This window comes from Rhinatrema bivittatum, chromosome 8 (genome assembly GCF_901001135.1).
Source record: "Rhinatrema bivittatum chromosome 8, aRhiBiv1.1, whole genome shotgun sequence".
NCBI classification, from domain to species: Eukaryota; Metazoa; Chordata; class Amphibia; order Gymnophiona; family Rhinatrematidae; genus Rhinatrema; species Rhinatrema bivittatum.
In genome coordinates, this window is record NC_042622.1 from 210,472,784 (window position 1) to 210,495,669 (window position 22,886).

Sequence of the window (22,886 nt, forward strand, 5' to 3'; positions counted from 1 at the left end):
AGCAAAGAAACGTCTTCCTTCCATGCTCTCATGGAGGCCCCGTAATGTCCTCCAGACAATAGCAAACAATGGAAAACCTTCTTTTCCTTTGTTATACACCTCAGCCTGGGGGCTTCCCCAGATAGAATGGTGTCACTGTAGACTGAATGGTCTTTATCCTCTCAGATAGCTCTCAGTCTGCATTGAAGGGAGCTCCTTCTGCACCTCCAGCAATTCAATAATCTTCCACATTCTGACCCTGGACTCTTCAAAGGCTAACTCCAAAACTCCTCTTACTAACTTCTAAACGTCTCCCAGTGCCCCGTAAAAGCAACTTATCTACCACCTCCAAACCCAACCCCCTTAAGGGAAGGCTCTTCCTTTCATTCACTAACTCCTGCATACCCTATGGAACTCCCATTTCTGGAAATTTCTCAATGTTAAAAGATAATACGTACTCTAGTGAAACCTAGTGGGGCAGTCATACTAATAAATCTAAAGCCTTTTTCCCTGCACCTGCACCTGCACCATCACCTGCACCTGCACCATCATCTCATCCAAGCATTGAGACTCTGGAGCTCAGCCTGTCTCTGGGGTCCTACCATGGAAGAAGGTGCATTTCTGAGAATTTCTGTTTCCTACTTATAAGCCTAAATTTAGTCTCCGCCTTCCTGTATCATTGGTACCTACATATACCATGACAGCCAGCTCCTATTCAACACTCTAAAGTTCTCTCTTTGTAACTCATGAGGGTCCACTACCTTTGCACCAGACAGGCAAGTTACAAAGCCATCCTCATTCCCACCAGCCACCCAGATATCTACATGGCCAATTATAACAGCAGTCCTGACTCTTCCCTCTTGGATGTACACCTCTGGAGACATCAACTGGAGGTGGGGCATCCATGAGGGGAGGACACACTGCTGAGCTCTTTTATTAGAACTGCGTAACTTTATTTCTTAGCCTTTTATTGATGATCAAAGTGCGGAGGCTTTCCTCAGGACCTCCAGCTGTGACACTGCAACTGCCGCCAAGTATGGGGTTTTTCTCACATTCAAGCCCTGTTTCATCCAGCGAGTCCCATTATCGAGGCGGGTGGAGGAGCAGCACGCCCACTGGAGATTGAGACCTCGTTAAGCATGAATGTTAGAGCCAACTCCTCCACCTCCCACTTGTGTTGTGATCTCCAGGGAGCATTTCTGAGAATGCAACACTGGAGATTCTGGATTTGTTTTCTAGCTAAAATGCTAAATTTGACTTCCAGAACCTCCCTCCTGCACTTTCCTATGCCATTGGTATTCACATGTACCAAGATAGCTGGCTCTTCCTCAGCACTGTCTAAAATCCTATCTGTGTGACGTGTGAGGTCTGCCACTTTCGCACCAGGCAGGCAAGATACCAGGCGATCCTCAAGTCTACCAGCCACCCAGCTATCTACCTTCCTAATAATCAACTCATCAGCTACAATGGCCATCCTACCCCTTCCCTTCTGGGCATGTGCCCCTGGAGATATATCTTCAGTGCGAGAAGATACTACATCAGCTTGAGGGCAGGTCCTAGCTACAGGATTGCTTCCTGCGTCACCAAGGTGATGCTCTGCTCTCCTTCCAGGTGACCTTTCTCCTCCAAGACACACAGGGGCTGCCAGATTGGAGATGGGACTGCTTTACTATGTCCTTGAAGGTCTCCTCTATATACCTCTCTGTCTCCCCTAGCTCCTCCAAGTCTGCCACTCTAACCTCCAGAGATCGGACTCGTTCTTTGAAGGCTAGGAGCTCTTTGCACAGAGTGCCACATGAAACCTCTCGCCAGCTGGGAGATAATCATACAGTGGAAAAGAGTGGAAAGCCTTCCTCTGGCTGCTGGACTGATGTCTGCATCTTAATTTTGTTGATTTGTTACCAAGTTTACATTTCTAAGGGAGTAGGGATGTAAAGCTAATCTGAAGTACTTTTAATTAGGCAGACTTGATGGATCAAGTGGGACTTATGTGCTGTCATCTGCTTACAATGTATGTTAAATATTTCACTTAAGGAGAAAGAGGCAAGAATCTTGCTCTCCTCTTGGGATGTGAGACCAGAAGTACATGAGAACCCACTGACAAGAATTTGTGTTCTGATCCTTTGCTAGTCTTAGTCAATACTCTCCCAATTTTGTGGAATGAGAACTGTCAACATATTTTGCATAACTCAATCAGTAATTACAAGGAACAGAACTAGTAATTAAAATCAAATTAAAAAAAAATGGAGAGTATTTCATTAATGCAGAGAAATACAAGTTTTCAAGATTATGACAGATCCTATTATCCATCACCATCACCATCATCATCATAGAGTTAAGCAAACTGGGGTAAAATCACTCCAACAAATGCCTTTACTCTGCAGCACCTCACTACCTCTCCTCTCTTATTTCTGTACACCCCTCCTTGTGCACTCTGCTCATCAGATGTCACTCCTATTTGTGCCTTTCTCCTCTGCTGCCAATTCCCAACTCTGTGCTTTCCACCTGGCTGCGCCGTGTGCTTGGAATAGTCTTCCTGAACTGGTGTGTCATGCTCCCTCTCTTGCTGTGTTTAAATCCCATTAAAGACCCACCTTTTTGAGACCACTTTTAAATCTTATGCCTGATTGTCTGCTTTTAGTCTTATTAACTTTCTTTTCTTTTTAACCATTATCTTGCTTTTTAAAATGCCCCAAGTCTCTTGTCCTGTATGTTTATTAGATTGTAAGCTTTATCAAGCAGGGACTGTCTTTTTTTTGTGCAGCACTGCGTATGTTGTGTAGCACTATAGAAATGTTAAGTAGTAGTAGTAAGCCCTTAAGTGACAATGGGACAGCACTTTCTGAGAGTCTTACTGCAGATATGTCTGTCAGACATGGAGTGGGAATTGCAGTGTAGACCGTGGCAGGATCTGGAACATCTCAGGAGGTTAGGAAGTTGAGGGAAAGTCCTCCTGAAGGACTTGGAATTCTGCCCCTGAACTGGGAGTAAGCGAAATGGATAGTCGTATTGTCGAACAGGCACTTGCAAACTTGAGATCCAGGCAGTCCTTGCAGAAACCTGCCACAGAATCTTTGGAAGCTATTTGGTTTGCTCTGACAGGTTTACAGGGGACCATTTCCTCAATGGGCAGTGTTGATTGTGGAAAGTTTTTCTCACTGCCAGGTGTAAGAGAGATGTTTAACAGGTCACTGTAGGGTTAAAATCAAGGTTCCTGTACATACCCAGATCAGTCCTGACCAATGGGTTATGCACTCCCACCAGCAGATGGAGTCAAAGAGCAAAGCTTCAAGGCACTGTTATCCCAAGGGTGCCACCTGCAGCTCATCAGTATTTCTCTGACTCCAGCAGATGGTGGTCATTGGGGTTTTTGCAGCAGGGATTATCTAAAGGTTTGGCTTAGAGTTCCCTGCATGTTCAGGTTTCGGCCCTGGGATGTCTCCTAGGGCGGGTAGGTGACAGGCCTCTAGCCAGCCACTCGGACATTGTCCATTTCCTGAAAGGGGTGAAGCACCTTCGTCCTCTTCTTCGTAAATTATGCCCGGAGTGGAATCTCAATCTGGTGTTGAGGGCGCTTCGTGATCCCCCTTTTGAGCCTCTGGGACACGCTTTCTTAAAGGACCTCACCTTGAAGATGGTGTTCTTGGTGGCCATCTGTTCCACGAGGCGTATTTCAGAATTGCAGGCTCTTTCCTGAGGGATCCCTTCCTTCACATCTCGGCTGATAGGGTGTCCCTGCGCACAGTCCCTTCCTTTTTGCTGAAAGTAGTGTCTGCCTTTCATGTTAATCAGTCCGTGGAGTTACCCAGATTCCCTGATTGGGCTAGTGACCCCACTATGGGAAGAGATCTTCATCTGTTAGATGTCCACCGGGTTCGCCTTCGGTATTTGAAGGTCACCAATTCTTTTCGAAAATCAGATCACCTTTTTGTGCTCTTTGAAGGTCCGAAGAAGGGTGAAAAGGCATATAAGGCATCCTTGGCTCACTGACTGAAGGAAACAATTTGCTTGACCTACATCGGGAAGGGTCGCCCCATCCCAACTGGTTTGAAAGCTCACTCGACGAGAGCGCAAGCGGCTTCTTGGGCAGAGTGTAGGTTGTCGCCTGAGGAGATTTGTAGAGCTGCAGTCTGGTCTTCCCTGCATACCTTCATAAGGCATTATTGTCTGGATGTCAGGGATCCAGACCAAGCATTTTTTGGGGAGAGCTTCTTATGAGCGGGTCTTTCAGGTTCCCGCCCGGTGTAATGTGGCTTTGGTACATCCCACTGGTCTGGACTGATCTGGGTATGTACAGGAAAGGAAAATTGGTTCTTACCTGCTAATTTTCGTTCCTGTAATACCACAGATCAGTCCAGGATCCCGCCTGGGTGCTACTGCCGAAAGACTGATTTACCTAACAGTTAGCTGCTGTATATAGGGAATCTATCAGAATGATTCTATAATATTTTGGTTTTTGTTATGGACCGTGGTTCACACCTGATTTTCAGGTATTGGGGTCGTTTGTTTCGGACCCTTGAGGGAGTTTTTTCCTGTTCGCCCTTGTTTTGGGAATTAGATGGTTTTTGTCAATTATACTTTGCTTGAGTATCGATAAATACTGATGAGCTGCAGGAGGCACACTTGGGATACCAGTGCCTCGAAGCTTTGCTCTCTGACTCCATCTGCTGGTGGGAGTGCATAACCCACTAGTCTGGAGTGATCTGTGGTATTACAGGAACGAAAATTAGCAGGTAAAAACCAATTTTCCTATACTGATCAGTGTTCTCAGTAGTCGGGTTCAACTCCAGCTGTGTTGCTTCAAGATAAAAATCTGGTTCATCAAATACTGTAGAATTTGGAAAACATATCTAGAGCTTTGAGTCTAAGGATTTACATTTTCCAGTGGTTTCCTTGACATCCCCAGTTGACGTTTTCAAACAGTATCTTACATGAACTTTATAAGATAGCATTGACATTCCAGGAGTTGCTAGTCCTCCCTTTGGTAAAGTTTTTTAATCTGACATTTTGGTGGTTGGAAATCAAAGTGGAAATATAGATGGATACATTTCATCCCTGGATAGCCTGGATTTAACCAGTAGACATGGCTAATAGTGCCCCTCTGTTGATTTTCTCTGGACAGCAATTCTATGTTGCTCCTATTTTATTTATTTATTTATTTATTTATTTATTTAGGAAGTGACAGGTGTTATTTTATGGCCAGTGAGTTTGGATATTTTCTTATGTATGTAAGGCTACCCAGACATGTAGGAAGAAATTTCTTGAAATGCAAAAGAAGGCTTTCTCCATAGGTGCCAAAATGTTCGTTTGATTTTCTTATAAATATTTATTGGTTCTGGTAATGCAGGTTATGTTTTCTTTGAGCTTTCTCAATATGCGGCAGGAGGATCCGTTAACCTCAGTGGATGAAGATCCGGAAGTTTGTTGGTCTCTGAGGTTATTGTACGGGGCGTTTCTTCTTCTTAATAGTTTTCTTTTCATTTATTTGTGAATTTTGCTCCTCTCATGTCTTGGCTCTCTCTCCAGTCTAGTGGTCTAATTTAAAGTATGCAGATATTTTTCTCCAATTTTCTCCTTTGAATTTTTTTCTCTTAATGATGGTATTATAGGTACATGCCCATATACCTTGCATTTTCTTTGTATAAAATTTTTGAATTTGCTTACATGTTGAAATGCAAATTTAAAAAAGACATCAGCTGGAGGGCAGATCCCAGCAACAGGGTTATTTCCTGCCACGCCAAGGTGACAGTCTCCATCCACGGGGACCTTACTCTTCCAAAGCAGCTCAGAGGTTGTCAGACTGGAGTTGGGATCCCTCTGCTGTAGCCCTGAAGATCTCAGCTACAGACCCCTCTGTCTGCCTCAGCTCCTCCAGGGACCTCCAGAGATTGGACTCGTTCCCTGAGAGCCAGGAGCTTTTTGCACCGGGTGCACACGTATAACCTCTCACCAACAGACAGATAATCATACATGTGGCACCCGGTACAAAAGTCTGGATAACCTCCATCTCGCTGCTGGCCCTCTGTCTGCACAATTTTGTTGACTTGTTAAAAGTTATTTAAAGCCATTTAAGAAGTGGGTATGCTTAATCAGATTAAGGTGTCCTATTGTCAGTGACCAGCAATAGGACTAAAATTAGTCATTTACTAAAATTACACGTTGATATAAATCCCTAAATGACTCTTATTGAGAAAAATGTTCCTCCCTTACCTGGGAGGGTAAGGGAGGAACATTTACCCTCCCTTACCCTCCCTTACCCGGGAGGGTAAGGGAGGAAGAAAAGTGAATGAGGTTGTCCCAGACCCAGCTTTTCAGAGCAAAGCGCACAGAATTAATTCAGCTCTCAAACTATTTTCCCAGCACATAATGGTACATTCAGACTACACACAAGATTAATTTTTTGCAAGATTTAAACCCAAACTTTCCCGGGTAAGCCAATACTCACAAGTCCTGCTGACCCACCAGCAGATGCAGCTTCTGCTCTCAGCACTCCTTCAGGACTGGTCATAATAACACCTTCTCTCCTTACTATTTATTTATTTATTTATTTATTTATTTATTTAATTTTGTTTTATATACCGGCAACCGTTTGCACATCGTGCCGGTTTACAGATAACTTACAACCGAAAATATGTAGGCAAAGCCTTTACAAGGAACATTGTGTAACAAACAAAGTAACATAGTAAGTAACTAGAAAGGTAAAATAAATAACTAAGGGGAGGGAGGGGAGGGGGTAGACGAGACTAAGGAAGGGGAAGGGGGATGGAGTGGATACAAAAGGAGAAGCTATGTACAGGGGTACAAGGGACAATTGATGTGTACACAGGTTATATACAAGATTGTGTAGGCGCAGAAAAACAATAATTGAGGTAAGAAAGTGTATGCGGTTGTGCTGAGTAACATTTTTAGGTTTCTACAGATTCGAGATGAACTGGAGCACTACCATATCAACATATACCAGTTCCCAGACTGTGATTCTGATGAAGATGAGGAGTTTAAACAGCAAGACATGGAGTTAAAGGTATGGGAACTGTGTATTGATGTTTGAGAGAGAGAGGTCACAGGGTCCCTTCAGGAGACAGTGTGGGTCCTTATGTCTCTATCCAACAGAAAGGCTATGAGGGTCAATATTTGTGTCTGGTTTATCGCAGGTCACTGTCAGTGCCCAAGAGGGAAAGGTCATGGCTTCAGCATCAATCCCTTTGACAGTCCGGAGTATCACCGTGGGTAGTTGTGTCACTGTCATGGGTAAAGGTCACAGGGTCAGTGCAGATCCCTATGTTGTTTTCAGATAGAGGCTATAGGGTCTACTGAATAGGGACTGGGGCCACAGGAGTGGAGTAGGTCTGTGTCACTATTCAGGGAAGAGCTATTTCATCAGTAGAGGACCCTATGTCATTGTCTGGTGGAGAAAGGTCATGGGGTCTCTGGGTCACTATGCTGTTGTTTTGTTGCAGAGGTGTATCCCCTTTGCTGTGACTGGCAGTAACACTGTGGTGGAAATAGATGGCAAACGTGTGAGAGGCCGACTCTACCCCTGGGGCGTTGTGGAAGGTTTGTGACTGCAGCCTCCTGACCATCTTGAAGATCTCTGCAGGTCAGAGTGACCCCTGGAGGGGATTCTTTGCATAGTTTTGAGTTTCTATCACCCCTTAAGGTATATCAGGGCCAGTGTACCATCGGAGAACATGGCAGCACCATGTAATGTTGGATGATGTCTCTTTAAGAGTTCCCCATTTACAGAAAGCATGAGATTGCTGGGCCCTTATAGATCCAGGTGAGGTTAGGTGCAGGAACATCATTCTGTGTACATGGCTTTGTGGAACATGACCTTAGGAATAAAAGAACCAGTGCACCATGGCAGGAATCATTATGCTATGAACACCATGGGTAGAGCGGGGACCAGTAGCCCTCATAAGGCACCACAGCCGGAGGCTAAGGATCCGGTTACATATCACCCTTTTTTAAACCTGATTGGGGCCAAAGTGCTTCTGTAACATTTGTCAGTTCAGCCGTTGACATTACAGTCTGATTTCACCATTCTGCGGTCCTGGAGTTCTTAGGTCAGTTTAAAGCATTAATGTTTGCCTTCCGATCACACACCGTACACACCTGTACCCTACAGAGGTAAGAATTCATGCACCAGCATGATTAGTTCACTTGGACTCTTATGTGCTGTTTACACAATAAAAGTAACACATCCTTAACGTAACGATTATTTCACAGTTCAGGAAGTGGACACGTTTTATTAAAAGAGTTCTGCACTCTGTGGGGGTCATTTTCAAAGGAGTTACGCATGTAAATGTGACATACTATCGTAGCAATTTTCAAAAGCTATTTACTCGAGTAAAGTGCACTTACTTGAGTAAATCCTATGGACAATTCAATGGCATATATTGTAGCAATTTTGAAAAGCCCACTTACTTGAGTAAAGTATATTTACTCGAGCAAAAACCAGTTTTGCTCGAGTAAATGCTTTTGAAAATCTGGCCCACAGTTTGCAAATGACAAGCGGTGATAGTCATTTTTATCAGGGAATCTGGTGGCAGGCAAAGACCTGAAGGCCCATCCCGTCTCTACCCATGTCCCTTCCTAACACAGTAGCGCAGGCTCTACTGTATTCAGCAGCTGCCTCCTGTTCCGGAGGGGAGGGGGAGGGGCCTTGCAGCCCAGTGAGGATCAGCCCCGACTGCAAACATGGCATCAATGAGCCTGCATCCGCATCTAGACTTCTCCTCCTCCCTGCCCGCGTTTATATAATCCCTCTCCTGTCCAGCCCAGCCATTGCAGCGAGGGGCCTCGGCCACAGGGCTGTGGCTCTTTTCAGAACCCAGTGCGCCTGCACCTCGAGTCTGGCCAGCAGACGTCTCTCTGTGGTGGAATGGCTGAGACTCCTTCCCTTGCCCAGAGTCTGTGAGCGCTACCTTCGAAGTATCCCCAGCCCTGACAAGCCCAGGGAGCAAAAACTGGGCTTAGGAACTGAACCCATGTCTTTCACATAAGCAGCACACCACCCTGCTACTGAGCCATGAAATGGAAAGTAGATGTAACGCATTCATGTTTGACCACCTTTAATTAGGACAGATATTTTCATTCTCAGCTGGGTCAGGGGATTATAGGAAGAGTCTCATGCACAAATTTGTGTGGGGGGGGAGGGGTCAAGTAACTATGGATGGATCCATTTTCTTTTAATGTCAGGGATTATGGGAGGGATCTTACTGCCGGGTGAGATTAGAGATTATAGAAAGGGTTTCATTCCAAGCTAGGCTTGGGGGGGTAATTGACAGTCTCTTGTTTAACTCCCTTGTCCGTCTCTTGGTCTGCAGTAGAGAATCCATCTCACAGCGACTTTGTAAAACTGCGGACGATGCTGGTAAAGACGCACATGCAGGACCTGAAGGATGTGACGCGAGAGACGCACTACGAGAACTACCGGGCGCAGTGCATTCAAAGCATGACCCGCATGGTGGTGAAAGAGAGGAACCGGAAGTACGTGTCAGAGGCAGAGGACCAGTGGCAGCTTTGCACGTTAGACGCAAGCTCGCCCACGTCCCCAGGCAGTCACATGATTGCAGCCTAGGTCAGTAGGTCACACAGGCAGGTGGTAATAGAAACAGAATAAGATGGCAGAGGAAAAGACTGCAGGGGGTCCATCCTGGCTGTCCATTTTCCTTTCCTGTTGCAGTAATTGCAGATCCACTACTAAATCTCCGGGTTCTCTCTCTCTGCCCTGCCGTTCATGATCTTTGGCCCATGCGGTTCTGAATTCTTTTGCTGGATTTGCTTCCACCACCGTCACTGGGAGGTTGTTTCATGCATCCGTCTCCCCGTCTGTGAATAAATTCTTCCTCATATTGCTCCTGTGTCTCACCCGACCCCACACCCCCCCTCCCCAGCCTCACCTCGTGACTCCTTGTTCTAGAACTTCTTTTACAGTAGGCGACCACCTACTGGGACATTAGAGACACTCTCCCCGTTTCTGAATATTTTGTCCGAGTGTCGTCTCTTCTCGATTGGGTTCTGTTGCCAGTTCCTGAGAAGAGTCTCTTTAAAAACGGTCCAGATTCTCCCTCCTCCTAGCTCTTTATGTGGCCAGAATGCCCCAATCAACATTTGACATTAAAATCTCCCACCAGCAGCAGCCCCCCGTTTATTCAAACTTATACACCGATTCCGTTCAAAGGCATCCATTCAACTCTTCTGCTGTGCTGGCGGTCTGGAGATCACACTAATGTAATTCTGGGTCAATTACCTGCATTTCACTGGCTTTAATGTTACTCTTTAGGTAAAGTGCTCTCCTTCTCTCTTTTCTACCAACCCTGTCCTTCCTGAACAGATAGCATCACTCAGACAGCTGGTGGGATCTCCTGGGGAATTGGTGAAATGTATTTACGTGCCCCAAGCGAGCTGCCTTACAACAAAGTTACAACAAAATAAAAGTCTCCAAGAACAGAGCAAGTGATATTGAACCCAGAACATAAAAACTAAGGGAATCAGGTAGTAGGATAAACCTGCTGAAAAAAGAGATGTGATTACTAGTATAGAAGAACACCAAGGATGCAACCTCCTGGACATTAGGAGGAAGTTTACACCTATGAAAGACTGTAAAAGAAGGCCCAAAGCAACAGGTATCTTATTTGGTTCATGAGGGATTCAGAGAGCAGTACAATATTCAGAGCCAAGACAGTAAGGTGGTGTTCAGCAGCACAGATAGGCAATAAGGACTGAGACCCTAGTTACATTGAACCACGTAGTCAAAGCCATGCATGTGCACGGATGTCATAGCACTTTTCAGTGTTAGCCTTCTGTAAACGACCCCAGCCTCATCACATTCAGACCATTTGCAGTACGATAAATTCTAGGACCATGGTTCACCTTCATACCAAGTTTTCCAGCTGATCAGTCCAACTTAGCAAAAGTTATAATATAGATGGACAGATTCAGTCTCTGCCTAAGTGCTTTTCAGATGGTGATGCAAAGTGCTAAAAATGAAGGCAAGAAGCTTAAAATTTGCTCTAAACTGGGAGGCAATTAATGAGCAGGGAAAAGACATGATGAGAGAATAGCAAAGACTACTACTTATTTCTGTAGAGCTACTATGGAAAATAATACATCAGAGGTTCCCAAGCCTGTCCTGGGAGTCCCCCAGGAAGTCAGGTTTTCGGGATATCCATAATGAATATGCATGAGATAAAATTTGCAAGCACTGCCTCCATAACAAGCAAATTTTATATCATGCAGATTCATTGTGGATATCCTGAAAACCCGACTGGCTGGGTTTGGGAACCACTGCTTAATGCAGAATTGTGGAGGAGTCAGGAAGTCCAACAAGAATACTATTGCAGTACACTGAGTCAGAGAAGACAGCACAGAGAGGAAGATGCCAAGCTTTGAAAGCAAGAGCGAGGCAGAACTTGTAAATCTGAGGGAGTTGAGAGTAGAAGATTCGAGATGTGGGCACTGAGAAAGATCAGGATTGATGGTCACTTGAAGACTGAGCAGTCGAAGAAAGACAGAGGCACAGAATCAACTGCGAGGAAACCAGAGGAAGGAGAAATGCCAGGCAAGGCAGGGATAGAACAGGGCTTTGGTTTTGGTGGGATTCAGCATAAGAAAATGAGAACGCTTTCCAGATGACACAGTGAAAAGACAGAAAGACAGCTGGGACAAGACTGATGCAGAATGAGAATGACAGAGATTTGTGTACTCTTGGCAAATTAATGATAAAAACACTAAAAGGAAGAGATTAGTGCATCCAGAGACTTAAAGTAGGTAGAGAAAAGTAATGGTCCTAGAAGTGAGCCCAGTAGAGATTATGGAATGAGCAGAGTAGCAGTTGTTGACCAGAGCCCTGAAGGAGCAGATAGGCAGATAGGAAGAAAACTAAGCATAGGTATGCCAGAAAGATCCAGCGAAGAAAGAGTGGCAAGAAGAGACAATGGTCAATGGTGTTGAAGATGATAAAGCTAGTTGATGAGTCTGAAGCAAAGGATAATATGTGAGGAGGATTAAACATGTAGTGAAGGACAATTCATTGACCATAAGAGTTTCAAGCAAGATTGAATTGTATCAGTAAAACATAGGGAAGTGGAAGGAACACATGGACAACTTATGGGATTACACAGGAAGGTAGTTAAATCACATGGGGAGGTGATGAAACCACACAGGGGAGCTGGTGGGATCACATTGGATTCTACAGAGGATTATATCAAGAGCTGTTGAGATCACATAGGAAACAGCTAGGATCACACAGGACATTCATCATGTAATCACCCAGGATGGCTGATGAAATGCAACTTTGTTTTTATTTCTTAGTAAATTGACAAGGGACAGTGGAACAGATTTCCCGATCCAGACAACAGACGAAATGGAAACAGAGAAACTCATCCGGGAGAAAGATGAAGAGGTAAGTGTGGGAGGGAGAAGAGACGAAAATGCAGTCACTGGCAAAACCTTTTGTTGTATGCTGGGTTCTTGTGTTAGCCGCAAAAAGGGAATAAAAGATTAGCATTCATAAAGTAAAATAATCTTGGAAAGAGGATGATAGAAGAATATCTGGAAAAGCTGAGGTTAGCAAGGAATGGTAGGCAGGACAGCAAAGGCAGACTTGGAAGAAAAGATAGGGCAGAAAGCAAGGTGACTTTTTTTCAAGTATGTCAGTGAAAGGAGAAAGTGCAAAGGTGGAATTATAGGACAAGGAGGAGTGTGTAAAGATTGAAAAGGAAAAAAAACCCCCAGAAACACTGGACAAATATTTTTGCCTCCCCATTTACAGAAGGAGAGGGTTTGTATGAAACTAGCAAACTGAAAGTGGACAAGAAAGCTATGAGGTGAAATGGGATTTATCTCATGATATTAAGGGAGCCCAGTGGGTTTCTGGCAGCTCTGCTGACTCGTATGTGCAATACCTGGGGACTTCTGAGTCCTGCTCGCCCTGAGATTAGGCGGGCTGTACAGACTTTCTCTTCTTCCACTCCATCACCCCTTCCCCCAACTCCTTTCTTCTTAATTTATGCGCGCTATCAGATAATAGTTTCCAGCCTGTGGCTTGATTTTTGTGGCTCAGCCTTTTTTCCTCATTCTCTGTCCTTATCTCCATTTCTTTGTTTTCTGTCTCTCTCTGCTGTCCTCTTTCATTTATCTTTTCTGTTTCAGTTCTCTCTCCTTTCCTTTATCGCTTTCCTTCAGCAGCAGATACCTTAATACCTTCTCTTCCTTCTTTTTCTCTTTCTCCTGCTTTTTTCCTATTCGTCCCACCTGCTCTGCTTTCACCGTTCTTCCTCCCATTTCTCCTGCACTCCCTTCTCCCTTCCTCATCCCCTCCCTTCTGTATTATCACCCGGGATTCCTTCCCCCATCACAGGGTCCTCTTTCTCCATCTCCGGCCATCCCTGGTCCTTCTACCCCTTTCTCTTCCTCCTCCCCATTCCCCGGCCCTTTTCTCCCCTGTCCCCTTGCTCTCAGCATCCCCTAATTCAGCCCTCTCTCTTCCTATATATTGCCTACACACACTCTCGCTCTCCTCTCACTGACCCCCACCCCCACCATTTACACACAGGTTCTCAAGTTTTCTCCTCTCTCTGGCTCCCCCAGCACACACTCAGTTTTTCTCCTCCCCCCACCCCCTTGAATCTCTCACTCTATTACACCATGTGTACAGTTTCTCTTGCCACATCTCCATCTGTTTACCCTGATCCACGCAGGACTAGCAGGTCTTCCCAGCCTCTCACTGCTGATTGGTTCCTTGTGATAGCGAGGACCAATCAGCAGCCCAGAGGAAGAGAATTGGCAGCAGAGCTTCCTCCTGCCTCGGACTCCGTCCTAGTGCCCGCCCTTCCCTCTGCACAGACTGAGGGGAAAAGGCTGCAGCTGAGCAGAGGTGGTGATCTCTAGGACCTCGGAGATCCTGGGTACTCTCCCGGAGACCCGGAGGCTGACCTCTGAACCCTGAGTCTCCAAGTCAAATCCAGAGAGTTCCCAGGTATGCTTCTTTGTATCTTTACAATGCTGTGTATGCCTAGTAACCCTCTAAAAATGCTAAATAGTATTACTAGTAGTAGCAGCAGTTATGATTCAAACTGTAGACTGGAGGTGAGAACCTCTTAGGACAAGTTGCGCTGTGGTAGCATTCCGGCCTGGATTCAGACATAGGTAACTCCCTCCATGCCAAATTTTTATTAGGTACCAGAGTGTTGCCTGCTTCCATGCCTCTGTCTGGACCCTGCCTCTGAGCTGCAGCATTCCTCCGCTCCAGCAGCAGCGGCAACACTGTAAAATGGAAATGTGGCCGCGAGCCTCCAGCCTCCCATTGCGCTCTCAAAGCCCTGCGGTGCCCCGCCCCTTGCATGGGTTTCCGTAGTAACTAGAATCCTCTGTGGGTGGAGGGGGCGGGGCACCGCAGGGCTTTGAGAGCACAATGGGAGGCTGGAGGCCCCCCCCCGATCTTGCAATTCCTTTTTAAAGTGCTGCTGCTGCTGCTATTGCTGAAGCTGCAGTGGGAGGGCAGCCGCGGCTCAGGTAAGTGTGGAGGACCAGAGTGGAGAGGAAATGGGGGGCCATCTTGGACACCTCGCCTCCCTCTCCTTCACATCCCCCTACTTCTAGTGACGTCATTGCAGTGGAGGATTGGCGTTGTTGACTCCCCTACCACCCCCCACTGCCTATGGGAACCAGATATATTAATCTGGCCCTGCTAGCATTAAATATGCATGTTCTTGTCATTTATGCATGACACTGTACTATATTTTTGTATGCTTTTTATTGTACACCACCTAGAATTTTAAATAGCGAGGTTTATAAATACTTTTAAATAAGTGCAAAAAAATATAGAGTCATGCATTTGGGTTGCGGAAATCCAAGGGAACAGTACGTGATAGGGGAGGAGGTATGGGGTGATCATATCTGATAATCTCAAGGTAGCGAAAGGGTGCAACAAGGCAGTGACCAGAGCCAGAGGAATGTTAGCGTGCATGATCCGAGAAAAGAAGAAGTGATACTGCCTCCGTACAGGTCATTGGAGTCTCGGGTCCTGCTCTGGAAGCAAAACCAGATGTAGGCAGAAGTTCGGGGAAGAGTTATGGAAAAAGTGCAAAGTCTGCACCAAAAGGCTTCTGACATGAGTTCTAAGGACTTAGATATGTGCACCTTAGAGGAAAGAAGCGATGGGGAGATATGATGGAGACATTGAAATATCTCATGGTATAAGTAATGCACATGAAGCCAGTCTTTTTCATTGGAAAGGAAGTTCTAGAACAAAAAAAAAAAATTCACAGTATGAGGCTCCACGGGGGAAGAATCTGGAGTAACGTCAGAAAATAGTTTTTCATGGAAAGCGTGGTGTGTGCACGTAACAATCCCGTAGAAGAGGTGGTGGAGGCAAAAGCAGTGACAGAATTCAAGGAGGCCTGGGATATGCACAGAGGATCCCTGTGTGGGAAGAAGTGAGATCTATGGCATTGCACCAGGAAGGAAATTGGGCAGCCTAGCTAGGTCTTCCAGTCCTTAGTTGGCATCACGTTCTCTGCTTCTGGGCACGGATGCAGCCTGGACTGGTGAATGGGTTCCAGAGCAGGTCCGGCACTGGTGTAGCCTGAGTTGTGTGCTGGGTTCTTGAAGCAGCCTGATACTGGAGATGACTATTTTTTCCTCTTTCAGCTGCGGCGGATGCAGGAGATGCTGCACAGGATCCAGAGACAGATGGAGTCGCAGTAGCCATCCCTTCCTCACTTCTGCAGAGACTTAAGACTGTTTTCATGGATCAGGGCCAGGCTTGCTCCAGTCTCCACACCGCACCTGTCACCTTATCTTGAGAACATGTTCCTTTTTCCAGCTTCTCAGCACTTTTTTGCCACTAACGATTTAGGAGATACTGAAGCATAGCCGTCTCCCACTGTGCCACCTAGGGAGAGTGGAGGCGGGAGAGGCCTCTGAGCTCTCGGTTCTGGTATCAGACCAGTAGATGTGCAGTGCGGAAGGGAGCCCTAAGATGGATGACCCTATGACATGGCTTCATGTCCCTCGGATGCATTCGCACTGAGAATTGGGGGGACTGGCCAAGAAGGATTTAGAAAAGTGGGAGAGCTGCAGCTGCCAACGCCTAGGCTGACTTTTCCTGTCACTCGTGGAAAGCTAAGTCCAAGGACACTGATGAATTCATGAGCATTAGTAAACCTAGAATATGAATCCCACACTCCCCGTGCTAGAGAAATTCCCTGAGGAGGCAGAGGCTGGCCCCTGCTGCCCCAGGCCCCCCTTGGTAAAGATTGCCTCCTGCCTCATCCTCCCCACGTGGCAGAGCTCCCTGATGAAACAGAGAGTGGGCTGCTGTCAGTGACAGATTTCAGCTTTTGGTGCCCCTTAAGCTCTGTGCTCATCACAGCCTCTGCCCCTCGCCACCCCACTGCCTGGTCCTGAAGATTAGATGCCTTAACCCTAACTCCCCCACCTCAGCAGACCTCTGATTAGTCTTCTCCCCTCTCCCTCTCTCTGCCCCCTGGTATATACCTCCAATTCAATTCTCTCCCCCCCCCCCCCCCCCGACCCCCACCACTGTATCTCTGATTCCATTAACTTCACCCATCCCCCGATATACCTCCGATTTTAATCTCTTCCCCAGCCTATCTCCAACTTCAGTCTTTTCTCTCCCCACTTGGCATTCCTATGATTCTGGCCTCCCCGCCCCTACCTCCAGTTCCAGGCTCTCTGCTCCACCTTCCTCCCTAAGTGACTTCTGTCCAGTTCCCCAAGACGTAGGGTAATTCCCTTCTGAAGCTCCTAGCACTCAACTTTCCCAGGGCAGAGTTCTCTGCTGGAACAGAGGCTGGCATGGGCCTCCAGGGAAAATCAGTCTCCGCATACTTACGGCATTCCCATCCTGTCCTGATAGCCAGGCAGGCCCCTGAATTTCTGTTTCTTGCGGATTATGAGGTGATGGGAAGGTGGAACACCGGCTCTTACAATATCCGTAAAGCCAGCCTGTGAGACCTTGGGGTTGGTGTTTGGTGGCTCCTGTGATTTCCAACTTACATGTGCTCAGCCTGCTGATTATCAGATTAATGCACACTCAGTTACTGCTTGGTAAAAAATAGATTGAGAAGTTCGTGCTGTGATTTCCTGCCTCTGTGAGCACAGTCCCCAATCTCATAATCCCTTGTCAATACAAAATAAGCATATAATAGGAGATTTCTTTTTGCAGATAAACTGAGAAGCTGTAAACTGACACAAGGCAGCACGACACAAGCGTCTCTAAGATCTCTTTTTACATGCAATGTAGAAATATGGAGTCATTTTAAGTCACTATCTAATAAAATTGGAGTAGAGATTCAGAGCCTGAAGGGCTGTGGGGATGGGCAAAGGAAGACAGAACCTGTCACGTTTAGGGCTGAATATCTCTGAGCCCTGGCACAGGGACAACGAGCATGTTACGTGAAGGGCCAGATGGCACAGAGGATGGGTTTAGGGACAAAGAGCCTGTCCCTTTTAGGGTTACCTGGCACAGGATTATAAAGCCTTTCACCCATAAGACTGGATGGCTCAGGGGACTGGTACTGGGATACCCAGACTGGATGGCTCATGAGGTTAGTTCAGGGATACAGAGCCTATCACTAGATGGGGTCAGGAGACTGGTGCATGGATACAGAGTCTATCATCTCCAGGGCTGGATGGAAAAGGAGTTTAGGGGTACGGGGCCCATGGCCTCTAGGACTGGATAGCTCATGGGATGTGTTCAGGATACAGAGCCTGTCACCCCTGGGACTGGATGATTTAGGGGATGAGCATGGTGATACAGAGAGCCTTTCACCTCTACACCTGGATAGCTCGGGGGATTAGACAGGGATATACATCCTTTCACCTCCAGAACTGGATGGCTCAGAAGATTACTACAGGGATGCAGAACCTGTTGTCCAGGGTAACTTTGGGGGTTAACACAAGAATATATATAATTTCTCACTTGTAGGACTGGATAGCTCTAGGGATTGGTGTAGGGATATAGAGCCTTTCACTCTTTGGACTGGATCATTGGAGCCTTTCACCTCCAGGATTGGATGGCTCAGGGGATTGGCACAAGGTCACAGCCTTTCATCTCCAGGATAGGATGGCTCAGGGCCTTAGTACAGGGACACAGAGCTTTCCTCCTCTGGGACTGGATGGCTCAGGAGATTGGTACAGGGACACACAGCCTTTCACCTCCAGGATTGGATGGCTCAGGGCCTTAGTACAGGGACACAGAGCTTTCTTCCTCTGGGACTGGATGGCTCAGGGGATTGGCGCAGGGACACACAGCCTTTCACCTCCAGGATTGGATGGCTCAGGGGATTGGCGCAGGGACACACACAGCCTTTCACCTCCAGGATTGGATGGCTCAGGGGATTGGCACAGAGACACACAGCCTTTCACCTCCAGGATTGGATGGCTTGGGGGGATTTGTGCAGGGAGAGAGACTCTTTCACTTCTCAGGCTGGCTGACTCAGGGCATTGATATATGGAAGTTTGGGAATCGAGGTGGGCCTGTCTCATTTGAATCTTTAGCTGCACTATTCCTGGTCTGAACAGTTCCTGGGGTTCTCTGATTAGACATTAATCCAGGTCTTGAATCACATATGGTTTGTGCAGGAGTTGAGAAAAATTTCTGCACATCCTGGCACACACTTGCACTTTCTCACAGACTGGCAGGGCTAGCAGGAGCAGGACATTTTGTGAAACGCATTCCTGAGTGCAACAAAAAAAGACTAAAGCTATATTTTCTCTTCATTTGTTCTATTTTCTTACAAGAAGGTACATTGTATCTTTGCATGATTGTCACAAATATGTTTATTAAACTATATGATTAAAACTATAAATTCTTATACATCAACAGTGGAAATATTTTTACCCCTCCACAATGTTCTCAGCAAATAAATGTAATTAATCCCAGTCCATGGCTGTGTCTGTTCAGTGACACCGAAATGTAAGACAGAGGCAAAAGAAGAACCAGAGCGAAAGAGAGTGAGTGGGGTGAGACAGCAAGAAAAGGGGAAATATGGAGAGAAAGCAAGGGCAAGAGAAAAGGAGAGCGATAAGAGGGAAAGGGATCGAAACCAGGAAGGCGGGTGAGAAACAGAGGAAAACCTTTTTTTTTTTTTTTTTTTACATTCCAGTAAAGGCTGCATTTCTGAGAATGTCCGATAACATCACAGAAGGAATGTGAATACCACTGAACGCTAACTAGAAAGTTCATGTTCCCGGGACACTTGATGATGAATGCTAAAAATGGAAAACAAAGGGCCAGCCGGGACAGAATCCATGCTTAGGGCTCAGAAAACCAAAGCGACGTGCAGGCCTGGAAGAGCAGAGACAGCCGGGCCTGTGCCCTGGCAGAGGGGGAGATGCGTTTTCTTGCCACTCTGCTGGTCCTCGATCTTCCCTGGACTCCGGAACGTCACCACACAGCAGCGCTGGCTTCCCTTAACTATAGGGTGACCGTACTGAGCTCCCTGTGCAGAAGGACAGGCTGATACAGTCTCACTGCATGAATACAGATGTAATCCTGCTTTTTTCATGGCATGCAGACCTGCATCTCGGTGCATGCAACTTTTAATATGATCACCTTCTTTACCTTTCTCCCCAGGGTATTTGAAATGGGGTTACCAGGTGGCCCCAGGTTATCAGGAACAGGCTCAGCCAGTCCAGGGTTTGCTCCATTGCATTTCAGACTTGTAGACCTGCCATTTTTAGGGAAATCAGAATTACAAACTCTGAATCCAATAAAAAAAACAACCCAGGACTGGCTGAGCTTGTTCCTCATGATGAGGAGCATAGTGTGAAACCGACTTCAAACCAGTTTTAAATTCAGTTGCTTGAAGACAGCTGAAAATAGTTTATTTTGCATTCTCAGTTGGTTTAGAACAGGTTTCTTACTCATTTCTCTGCAGAAAATGAAATGGGATTGGAATGTATAAAGGGTTCATGGGAATGTCACTCGACTAGCCAGGGCCAGATTTAGGCATAGGCAACAGAGGCACATGCTTAGGGCGCCGAATACTGAAGGCACCCAAAAACCCCAACTCCCTATGCTGCTCTCTGATTTTCAGGGGTAAAACCCCACCGTGTCCGATTTCTGACTATGGGCTCTATAATCTTAAATTCAGCTGTGACTGTAGCTCACTAAGTCATACAGGCCTTGGACCCGATTCACTGTGCACACAGATTCTCACCATCTCTCAATGCTTGCATGCAGGGAAGGCAGCTGAGTGAGTGGAAGATAGTTATGAGGGAAGAAGAGTTGAGCATCCTTTTCTGACCTGGCAGCTTCCTCCTGCTCCTATGGGCCTCCAACTCACTCAGAGTCAGAGCGGAGATCTGGAACCGTGAGCATTCATTTCCAACTACCTAGGGATGTTTCCACCTTTTTTATTTTCCCCCTCCCAGCATTCCTGGTCTGGTCATTGCCATGACAAATCATGTCAACAAAGCTGCCGCTATGGTTGCTGCTTCTGCCTCCATCCAGATGGATATCTTGGTCCATAGCAAGAGACCAGTTCTGTGTGAAGGATGCCTGGGAGTCACCTCAATCAAGAAATGAGCGGGGGAGATGAGAAGGTAGCGAGACCTGGAAGCATCCTCAACAGTGATGACCGGTTTCTCACTCTGCTTCTTGAGGCATCTAGGGTGAAGGGGAAGGAGAATCTGGAAACCACCTTCACTTGAGCTGAAGAACTGGAATGCAGCCCTAGAAGTGGAAGTGGAGAGACCATCCCAAGATGGAAAGGAAGCTAAGCACACGTGCCCAGAGCAGGCGCAAAAGGTAAGTTAAAAGAATTGGGGGCGCATGTTGTAAAATTGGGCGTACATGTGCGCGCACTGGGTGGCGCGCACATGTACGCCCGCCTGTACATTTGAAAATCTACCCCAATGTGTCTAAGAAGCAAGGGATAGTGGTGATTGGTGAAGGGTAAAGAGGAATCCATTTGCTGACCAGAAGTGCTGTCTCGGGAGGTGTGCTGTCTGCCAGGCACCAAGATCCAAGATATTGCAGAGAGATTGCTGAGAATTATCAAGCTTATTGATTATTATCCGATGCTGCTTATCCATGTTGGCATGAATGATTACTAGGTATCCCCTGGCACATGTCAAGAAGGACTTCATGGCTGTGAGAGAGAGAGTGAAGCAGATAACTGCACAGATGGTTTATGCCTGAATTTGTCCGGTTGAGGATAAAAGCAGAGGCAGGGTGGCTTCCATTCTGGAGATGACTGAATGGTTGTGCAGATGGTGTAGTATATACTGTGTTTTAGTTTAATTTTTTTAGATTAAGTTTACTTAAAGTATGTTCTATTGTTTTAATCTCTTTTATATTGTTTTTATGATGTGATTATATTATGTATGTATTATTGTTCATTGCTCAGGCCAGTACCGTGTTGAGCGATCAAGAAATACAATAAATGTAAATGTTGAGAAGAGTATTTCAACTTCCTGGACCATGGAATGGCATTCCAGGGACTGCTAAGCAGGGATGTTTACCCCTATCAAGGAGAGGGGCAAGGTGTCTTTAAAGGATGGCTTTAAACTAGGATTGTCAGGGATAGGTAAGAGATGCCCTCGGGTAGGTGTACGCCCTAAAGTAGGTAAAACATTAAACACTTGTATAGAAATGGGGAAAAAATGGCAACATCTGGAAAGCTATATATATATATATATATATATATATATATATACACTAATGCCTGTAGTATGGGAAATAAAGTCCCAGATCTAGAGACAGTCATAGAAGAGCCTGATTTGGATGTAGTGGCTTTCATGGAGATATGGTACATGGACTGCCATGACTGGGATATAGTTATTCCAGCCTGTAACCAATTCAGGAAGGGCAGGCTAGGAAGACAGGGAAGAGGAGTGGCACTCTATATAAAAAATAATGTGAAAGTAACAGGACTGCAGGGCTTAGGAGATAAGAAGGAGGTTCTGTGGGTTCATCTGGAAAGAGGGAATGGAACATCTGTCTATGTTGCCATGATGGACAAGACCGCCTTTGCAGGCAGAAGAAATGGACAGAGCTATTATGGAGGATATGCTATGAAATGGGAGGTGCTATTGCCAGGGGATTTCAATCTGCTGGGTGTTGACTGGGACATTCTGGCTGAGATGTCTTCTAGAAGCAGGGAGATCCTGGATTCTCTGCAGGGAGAACTGTTCTGTCAATTGGTGGCGGAACTCACCCAGGAGGGAGCGATACTGGACCTGGTGCCTGGCAATGGGGTCAGCATTTCTGCTGTCATGGTATCCAGGGGTCACCGGATGGTGTGGCTTAGCATTAGAATACAGGTCCATTCAAAGGTGAAAGTCCTAGGCTTCAGGAAAACTAGCTTTGTTAAAATGGGGGAATACCTTAAGGAGGCATTAGCTGGAAAATCTAAGGGAAGTAGAAGACTGGTAGGCAAAACTAAAAGCAGATATTGTAAAGGCAACTCATGTTTTTGTTAGAAAAGTAAATGAAGGTAATAGGAAAAAGAGGCCACTCTGGTTTTTCTAAACAAGTAGCTGGAAAGAGGAGGGACAAAAGGTTGACGTTCATAAACTACAAGAGATCTCAGAAAGAGGACGACAGGCAAAATATCTGAAGAAGCTAAAAGAAGGTGGGAAAGTAATCAAGAGAACAAAGACGCAAATGGAAGAAAAAGTGGCAGATGCAGTGGAAAAGAGGGACAAGATTTTTTTTTGGGATATGATGATGAAGAGAAGATGTGTAAGACGCAGAGGAGAAGGGAGGAATATGATGAGGAAAAGGGAGAATTGCTTAACAGATTTTTCTGTACAGTATTCACAGAAAAAACCAGTAGCACAGAAAATGGACATAAATAAGACTGGAAATGTTGTAAACCTCAAACAGTTTTCAGAAAAGTGTGTTCATAAAGAGCTAGCTAAAGTAGATG

General features: G+C 46.0%; 1 protein-coding gene across 4 annotated transcripts in view; it reads left to right on the plus strand.

Annotated features, from left to right (window-relative positions):
• Positions 1 to 18,909, plus strand: part of LOC115097274 (septin-4-like) — a 128,351-nt gene extending 109,442 nt beyond the window's left edge. For 2 of the 4 annotated variants that reach the window (XM_029612944.1, XM_029612945.1), the window contains exons 7-11: positions 6,899 to 7,000; positions 7,437 to 7,533; positions 9,306 to 9,468; positions 12,295 to 12,385; positions 15,634 to 18,908. In XM_029612944.1, coding sequence (XP_029468804.1) covers positions 6,899 to 7,000; positions 7,437 to 7,533; positions 9,306 to 9,468; positions 12,295 to 12,385; positions 15,634 to 15,690 — 510 coding nt within the window. In that variant the 3' untranslated portion in view covers positions 15,691 to 18,908. Of the gene's footprint in view, positions 1 to 6,898; positions 7,001 to 7,436; positions 7,534 to 9,305; positions 9,469 to 12,294; positions 12,386 to 15,633 lie in introns of all 4 variants that reach the window. The other 2 variants (XM_029612943.1, XM_029612942.1) reach the window with 1 other exon arrangement.
• The last annotated feature ends 3,977 nt before the right edge of the window (positions 18,910 to 22,886 follow it).